Here is an 8724-nt window from a genome sequence, read left to right as displayed (position 1 = left end):
CCGCCATCACCAGCAGACATACCACCGCCGGCCACGTAGCGACCGCCGTCGCCACCAGACACGTAGTGGCCGCCATCACCAGCAGACGCACCACCGCTCAGGATGTAACGACCGCCGTCGCCACCAGACACGCCACCGCTCGGGATGTAACGAACGCCATCACCGGCACGCATGGCATGGTCGCCATCACCAGCAGACATACCACCGCCGGCCACGTAGCGACCGCCGTCGCCACCAGACACGTAGTGGCCGCCATCACCAGCAGACGCACCACCGCTCAGGATGTAACGACCGCCGTCGCCACCAGACACGCCACCGCTCGGGATGTAACGAACGCCATCGCCGGCACGCATGGCATGGCCGTCATCGCCCGCAAGCGCACCACTGCTCGGAGTGTAGCGGCCTCCAGCTAGAATACCACGTCCAGAGAGGAAACGACTGCCTCCACCGCCAGACGCGTCGCAGCTGTGCACGACACGACTTCCACTGAATGCATCATGTCCTCCATCCGCTGCAGTATGTCTCAACCCACCCGTGCGTGTCGGCACTGACGAGTCGGAACTAGACTCGGAGTCCGATCCGCTGCTGGACCAGCCACCGCCACCGCTGCCGCCACCGCCGCCTCCGCTGCCGCCCCCGCTGCGCCGTGACATGGGCGCCCGCGTTGCTGCTGAGCTTGATTCTGACTCGGTCTCCAGTTCCTGGCCGGGAGCTCGGGTCTCCCCCGAGTCCGAGTCCAGGCTGCCGTTCCAATCAGATTCCGAGCCGCTCAAACTGCTCCAAGACCCATCCCCGCCACCTCCGCCGCCTCCGCCGCCTCCGCCGCCTCCTCCAAACATGGCTGTTGCCAGAGGCGCATCGCTTGCGCTCATCGTCGAGTCCGAGTCCGTCCAGTTGGCCATGTTGACGACATCGGTTCCTGACGACGTGTCGTCCGAGTCGATTCCGACCCCGATCGGAGTCGGATCGAAGCCACCGCCACCGCCAGTCGCGCCCTGCTGGGCCAGGACGGTGACGATGGCGAGCCGCGCCTGTGCGTGCAGCCGTCGCGCCTGCACTCTGTACACTGGTTGCTGCCACTGCCGCGGTTGTATCGCCGGCACTCTGTACACTGGCTGCCGTTGTTGCATCCACACTTCGGCAAACGCCATCTTGGCCTCTTCCAGTGCGGCCTTGGCTGCCCGCGCTTCGGCGTCTGCGAGTGCTCCGGCTCCTCCTGAACCGGCTCTGCCTGGGCTTCAGCCACAGCTGCAGCCTCACGCGCCGCCCTCAGCTGCGCGCCCATCGCACGCGCCTCTGCAACCTTGGCCTCCCTCTCCATCTTGGCCTTGCGAAGTGCAGCGCGCTGCGCCAAGCTCAGCACTGGTTTCGACACATAGGCCCCATCGTCATCGTCACTGCATGCCTCGACCAGGCCGTCGATCATGGCAACGGTGGTCATCGAGAAGACTGGCGCCCCCACCGCGCCAGCTGGCGCCGCGATCGCCGGAGGTGTCATCGCCGCCACCGGCAGACGCACCTCGGCCTGCTGCTCTGGCTTGAGCACCAGCTCCAGCAAAGGCGCCTCGAGAGCATCTTCACCCTGAATCGTCTCCACCTCGGCAACTGTGCCCTGTGCAGCCGTTTTGACGCCTACATCCACCTCCTTCTGCCGAGTGAGCCCCAACCGCCAGCCATAGAACATGCCCGCCCTCGCCACCTCACCCCCCCCCCCCCCACCCACCCCACCCCACACCCATCACACACCCATCACGCCATCCATCCCACCCAGCCCACCCATCCCAGTCCACACATCCCACATACGCGACATCGCCAGCAATATGCACGCCCTCCTCTTTCGCCCGTGAAGACAAGTATCCTCGTGCCTCCTCCCCCCCCCCCTTCCCCACCTGGTCAGACGGCGAAATACATTGCCCCGGAACGGCACAGCGACGAACTGGCATGCGATAAAACCAAAACGCGGAGGTTGGAGAATGACAGCCAACAGCGAACAGCCGACAGCCAACAGCCAACAGCCAACAGCCACCTCCCCCGCACACCTCCACACGCACACGCACTCCACACACCACTCCACATACACACACTCACACAACCACACAACCACAACCACTACTCCCCCCATCAGGCCATCCCCCCCACACACACACACTCCCCCACTCCGCACACACACATACACACCACAACCACCACAACCACCGCCACACCCCGCTCTCCCAACCCATGAGTGGACAGCGGTTCCTGACGCCCGTGCTGAAAGAGGGCTTTCTCCACAAGCAGGGCGCGGTGCGCAAGTCATGGAAGCGACGGTATGTGGTGCTGACCACCAACTTTGTGTACTACTTCAAGAAGGACGACGATGCAGAGCCGGCCGGCTGCATCCCGCTCGACTCAGTCATCGCGGTCGCCGTGTGTGACCCTCCACCCAAGAAGCGTGAGTTCGTCTTTGCTGTCGAGACCTCGCTCCGCGTCTACCTCTTCCAGGCTGGCTCACCGTCCGAGATGACCGCCTGGACCGGCGCTCTTGATCAAGCTCGCGCCGCCTACGAAGCATCGTGCGTTGCTCTGCAGGGCTGGGCCGCCGAGCCGCCGCAGCACACTGCGGCAGGCGGCGCCGTCCCGCTCTTCTGGGTCTCGGTCTCCCTCAACGGGCCCGTGCCCAAAAAGGCTGCTGACAAGACCAAGTACATGCTCACCGTGGTAGCGCCATCGTTCAAGTGGGATCGCCCTGTCACCCACGCCGACCTTGTTGCCACCCACTCGGCCATCGCCGACATTGCCGGCCCGCTGGGCATCCGCCTCCCTCTGCTCGGCCGGACGGCGTCGGACAAGTTTGTCGACCTGCGCTCGTTTGTCCAGTCGTACATGTGGGAGCTGGCCTGGGCGCCGCGTGACTCACCCGTCGTCCACACCCGCGCTCTGCTCGACATGCTTGGTTTTGCCGCGCACGTCGCCTCGCTCGCCGCCCGCGACTCGTGGGATCTCGTAGAGTGGCTGCTCGGCCTTGGCCTGCCGGGCGCCGTTACCGACTCGATGGGCCTCACCGTTCTCCATCACGCCGCCATGTACGGCCGCACCCCGCTTGTCCGCTCCCTCACCACGTCCGATGGCCCTGTCGCGCCCGTCGACATCAACGCTGCAGATGGCGACGGCCTCACCGCTCTTCACTACGCCGTCAACACCCTACACACCCCAGTCGTCCAGGCTCTCCTCGAGGCCGGCGCCAACGTCGACGCCGTGGCCCGCAACCGCCAGACCCCGCTGTACATTGCCGCCTTTAAGGGCTCGGTCGTCATGACCCAAGCCTTGCTCAAAGCCGGCGCCGACGTCAACACCACCGACGAAGACGGCTGGTCCGCTCTCCACATCGCTGCCCAAGGCGGCCACGAGGATGTTGTCGCCGAGCTGCTCACAGCCGGCGCTGATGTCAACGCCCGCGAGCGAACGGACGCCATCCCGCTCTACATTGCCGCCTCCAAGGGCCATGTCACCCTTGTCAAGGCTCTCCTTGCTGCCGGCTCGTCGGTCAGCTCCAAGAAAGAGGGCCAGACCGCCCTCCACATCACCGCCTACAAGGGCTACGCCGGCATCGTCGACGCCTTGCTCGGTGCAGGCGTCGAAGTCGACGACAAGGACTCGGAGGGCATGACTCCGCTGCACTACGCCGCTCAGGAGGGCCACACAGAGGTGGTCCGCCTCCTGCTCGACGGCGGCGCCCAGGTCGACATTCCTGAGGACGCTCTCGAGACCCCGCTCTACGTCGCCGCCCGCGAGGGCCACGCCCCGGCCCTAGACCTGCTCCTCGCCGCGGGTGCCAACCCGAGCCACCAGCGCTCCAAGGGCCAGACCCCGTTGCACATTGCGTCGTACAAGGGCCACACCGCTGTCGTCGCTTCCCTCCTGGCCGCCTCGGCCCCGCTCGAGATCCAGGATGGCGACGGCATGACTCCACTGCACTACGCCGCCCAGGAGGGCCGTGCCGACGTCACCCGTGCTCTCCTTGACGCCGGCGCTGTACCCGACGCCATCGAGGACTCGCTCGAGACGCCCATGTACATTGCCGCCCGCGGTGGACACGTCGGCGTGCTCAAGACCCTCGTCGCTGCCGGCGCCTCGGTCAACATCCGCAAGCGCAACGGCTGGTCGCCGCTCCACATCGCCGCCCAGGAGGGCCACGCCTCGTGCATCGCCACCCTCGTGGCAGGCGGCGCCGACGTCAACGCTGTCGAGGACTCCAAGGCCACCCCGCTTTACATCGCCGCCTCAAAGGGCCACGTCAACGTCGCCGTTGCCCTCATCAAGGCCGGATGCTCGGTCAACATTGTCCGCACAAACGGCCAGACCGCCCTTCACATCGCCTCCTTTAAGGGTTATGTCTCGCTCATGTCCCTCCTCACCAAGTCGGGAGCAGATCTCTCGGTCTGCGACAAGAACGGCAAGAGCCCGCTCGACTACTCCAACCTCACTCTCGCCGACCTCGAGGAAAAGTACCCACAGCTCGACGCCCTTTTCGTCAATGCTGACGCCGACGCCGATCCTGACGGCCCCAGTGCCAGTGCCAGCATTTCCGAACCCACCGAGGCGCATGGTTCCGCCAAAGATTATGGAGACAACGATGGAGACAACGACGGCGCCGGCCACGATGCAGAGGCAGCTCCTGGCCCCAACCCTCCTGCTGACGCCTCCAACTCTGACTCTACCTCCAACACCCAAGAGCCTGCCCAAGAGCCCACCCCCGCCCCGACACAAGACCCACCCTTGCCCGATGATGACGATGCCAAGCTCGCCGCATCGCCTGCAGGCCCTTGACATCATTGAACATGCCGATCTCCTCCAGATCACACGCACACGCACACGCACACACGCCGCCCACCACCCACCGCCCACCGCCCGCCGCACCCCACACCACACCACACCACACCACACCACCACACCACACCACCACACCATGACCGAGTCAGTGCTCACGCAGCCACAGCTGCGCGGGCTTTCTGACAAGGTGTACGAGAAGCGCAAGCTAGTGGCCCTCCAGATAGAGCAGCTTACCCGCGAGTATGCGCGGACCAAGAAGACCAACCTTGTCCACTCGGTACGACCCTCTCCACCCCCCCCCCCCCCTCCCCCCTCCCCCCCCCTCTACCACTCGCTTCCTCTCTCCCTCCAACGGCAACCACACTCACCGCTTGCCTGTACAGATCATCGATGACCTTACCACCCGGTTCGTGACCAACACTCAGCCCAACGCCCGCAAGGGCGGACTCATCGGCCTTGCCGCTGTGGCCATCGGCCTGTCGTCGACTCTTGTGGCCCCGTACCTGCCGGCCCTCGTCCCGCCGGTCTTGCGGTCGTTTGGCGATGCCGATGCGCGGGTCCGGTACTACGCCCTCGAATCAATGTACAACGTGGCCAAGGTCGGGCGCGGCTCCATCATGGAGTACCTTAACGAGCTCTTTGACGGCCTCCTCAAGCTCACCGCTGACTCGGACCAGGCTGTCCGGTCGGGTGCACAGCTGCTCGACCGGCTGATGAAGGACATTGTGGCCGAGGCCGAGATCGACGACGTCGCAGTTTCGGCGCTCATCGAGCTCATGACGACGCGGCTCGAGACCGAGAACCCATGGCAGCGGCAGGCACTCATCAACTGGATCACCATGCTCGACTCGGTCCAGATCGACCTGCTCGACCACCTCCCGGCCCTTCTCCCAGGCCTCTATGCCGCCCTTGCGGACGTCAACGCCGAGATCCGTCGGCTCGCCGACGGCGCGCTCGCTGAGTTTCTTCGCGAGATCGAGGAGGCCGACGCAGAGGCTGCCGTCGACTTTGAAGCCATGGTCCCCATCATTGTCGAGCACACCGGCTCCGACTGTGAGTTTACCCAGCTCACTGCCCTCCTCTGGGCCTCCAAGTTTATCATCATGGGTGGCTCCATCATCATTCCCTTTGTCGCCCCGCTTCTCGGCAACGTCCTGCCATGCCTCTCGCACGAGGTCGAGGAGATCACACTCGCCGCCATCCACGTCAACCAGCATCTGCTCGCGCTCATGTCGGTCACCGAAGAGGCCTTTGACTTTGCTCCGCTCATCCGCACAGCCACATCGCAGCTCTCCAACCCGTGGGCCACAACCCGGACTTCGGCGCTCCGCTGGATCCTCATGCTCCACCTCAAGTCGCCCGACTCGGTCGCCGGCGAGATGGACCACCTTGTCGAAGCTCTCCTCACCGCCCTCCACGACCCGTCCGTCAAGGTCGTCAAACTCGTCCTCGAGGTCCTCTCCAAGCTCTGCTCGTTCAAGCGCTCGTACTTTGAGTCGTTCATGTTCCAGCTCGTCTCCATGTTCCACTCCTCACCCGAGCTGGTCGGCGAGCGAGCCACACTTATTGTCCGCCAGCTCGCCGTCTTTCTTGACGCTGAGGACATCTACGTCGAGTTTGCCACCATCCTTGCTCCCTCTCCGCACCTCGACTTTGCCTCTAGCCTTGTTGCCAAGCTCAACCTCATCCTCCTCACTGCACCCGAGCTTGTCCAGCTCCGCGCCAAGCTCGCGGCCATGGGCGCATCGCCTGCCGACGCAAGCGTCGACGCCGCGCCGTCCCGATCCGGCATCGACCTCTTTGTTGTTCTCTTCAATGCATGGTGCCACGATCCGGTCGCCGCCTTTGCCCTCTGTGCTCTCTCGCAGGCTTACGAGACCGCCACTGAGCTCATCCAAAAGTTTGGTGAGCTCGAGGTGACCGTCAAACTCCTTGTCCAGGTCGACAAGCTCATCCAGCTCCTCGAGTCACCGGTCTTTGCCCGCCTCCGCCTCCAGCTGCTCAAGCCGCTTGTCCATCCGTTCCTCTTTCACGCCCTCTACGGCCTCCTCATGCTCCTCCCGCAGTCGTCGGCGTACGTTGCCCTCGCCACACGCCTGCAGGCTGCGTCGGCCCTCACCACGTCGGGCGCTCCCGCCGGCGCTGCAGCCCTTGCGCCGCGCGCCGCGCAGCCGCAGCCCGATCCGCTCCGTGCTAGTTCATCGCCAAGCGCCGACTTGCCTGCCCTTCTGGCCCACTTTGACACTATTCAGTCGGCACACACCCGCCTCCGCCGCGCCCAGCTCGCCGAGGCTGCCATGGCCGATGGCGAGTCGGAACCCGACCCCACCACAGACGCGCTCCCGCGCATTCCGGTCGATCCTGGCTCAGAGCAGGCCCGGGACTCGATCCCGTCGCGCCCGACCAAGAGCCGTAACATCCTCGAGCCCGTCAAGGCTCCGCGGTTCTTTGCTCCGCTCGACTCCAACTCTCCGGCTCACCGGCGCTGACAGACGAATGAACCTCCGCCGTACCATCGTCAACAATAGAGTTGCATCTGTTGCCGCCACTGCTACGAGTCGCCAACACTCGCGGCCGGCTGAGCGAAGCGAAGTGGCTGACACCATACTTTGCAAAGAGCTCCCATGGCGTCGACACAGTCGGCTCCGACGGAGCGGAATCCCACCTGCTCACCCTTTCTGATGACGATGCGCGACGATGACGACGACGGGCGCCATCTGCGCGCCCAATTCTTGCCTTGATATCGTGTGTATGCGAGCTATCGAGCTATCGATGGGCGCTCAAGTACACGCGGTTCACCGTGCCAATTGCCATGATGTAGAGGCAAAGATGGTCAGCACAGTAAATGCGAGAAAGTCTCAAGCCGTCGAGTCAGCGGAGCGACCGCTCGGCCGGCAACCGAGTGTGTGTGTGTATTTAAGCACCTGCGTTGTACTTGTGAATCCTTTCGGCTACCTGTGATGGAGTGATGGTGAGTTGGGATGCAAGGAGGTGGAGCGCAGCCGCGCGCGACGGGGGGAGGGGGGAGCAGGAAGGGAGTGTGGAAAGGAACCTCAGCGATCTTGGTATGTAGTTTGTCGTCACAAAGCATAACTTATCAGTCCCGAAAGGTATATTGCATCATTGTTCCTAGACAAGGGGGGGAGGAGAGGGTCAATGCTGCGGTGTACCTTTGCAGTGAGCATGCGCAGCTCGCGAGACAAACCATCACGAACATGAATGAGAGTGGTGTTATTGCAACCGCGAACTCGGCAAGGTCTGTAGCAGTGGTGGAGGAGGCAGGGTGCGTGTGCATGTGAGTGGATGACAGAGGGGAGGTGGGGAGGTGTGCGGCAAGCAAGGGTGCGCGGCAAGGATCCTCAGCGATCTTGGTATGTAGTTTGTCGCACAAAGCATAACTTATCAGTCCCGAAAGGTGTATAACATCACAGGTCCTTGGCGGCGCAGGGGCACAGGGGGCAGGGGGAGAGAGCGTGTGTGCGCGCGAGAGAGTCGGAAAGAGATACGTACCCAGAAGAAGACCTGGTCATAGAGGACCCTCCACACAGCCAGTGGAGGGCAGTCGGGTGCAGTCGAGGCGGCAGGAAGGAGCGCCGGATGGCGCCCAGTTGACAGCAGGGCCGCCGGCTCCTTCCCACTACCACTGGCCGTCTGTTTCCAGTGACCAGGGGCGTTCCATCACCTGATGAGGGTCTATGCGTCCAGAGGAGAGTGCAGGTGAGTGCGGGTGGAGCAAGGGGAGGGGGAGGGGGAGGGGGAGGAGGGAAGGAAAACGTGTGTGGGCTCAGACAGCCAAGAGAAGTGTATTTTCATGGCCTCTTTGAGGCATCAACGGTTCTAGCGATGAACATCTGTTTCTCGTCACCGCCCACACACCCTTTCCAGCCTCGACTGGTCTTGCCTTGCCCAAGGTAG

The 8724-nt window shown here is 63.8% G+C and overlaps 2 protein-coding genes across 2 annotated transcripts; both read left to right on the top strand.

Moving 5' to 3' along the window:
* The first annotated feature begins 2056 nt into the window (after positions 1-2056).
* On the top strand, positions 2057-4835 carry AMSG_02135 (uncharacterized protein). Its single transcript, XM_013905707.1, has one exon. The coding sequence runs from the start codon at positions 2221-2223 to the stop codon at positions 4804-4806; it is 2586 nt and encodes an 861-aa protein (XP_013761161.1). The 5' UTR covers positions 2057-2220; the 3' UTR covers positions 4807-4835.
* A 98-nt stretch (positions 4836-4933) lies between these two features.
* On the top strand, positions 4934-7298 carry AMSG_02134 (HEAT repeat containing protein; the record flags this gene model as incomplete). Its single annotated transcript, XM_013905706.1, has 2 exons — positions 4934-5086; positions 5193-7298. The coding sequence occupies exons 1-2, from the start codon at positions 4946-4948 to the stop codon at positions 7296-7298; spliced, it is 2247 nt and encodes a 748-aa protein (XP_013761160.1). The 5' UTR covers positions 4934-4945.
* Between the last annotated feature and the right edge of the window lie 1426 nt (positions 7299-8724).

This window comes from Thecamonas trahens (genome assembly GCF_000142905.1).
Source record: "Thecamonas trahens ATCC 50062 unplaced genomic scaffold supercont1.8, whole genome shotgun sequence".
Taxonomy (NCBI): Eukaryota; order Apusomonadida; family Apusomonadidae; genus Thecamonas; species Thecamonas trahens.
The sequence above is the reverse complement of the archived record's forward strand: the minus strand, read 5'-3'. Positions and strand labels throughout refer to the sequence as shown.

Coding starts and splice junctions, on each gene's coding strand:
- AMSG_02135 (XM_013905707.1), top strand. CDS start 2,221: ATGAGTGGACAGCGGTTCCTGACGCCCGTGCTGAAAGAGGGCTTTCTC.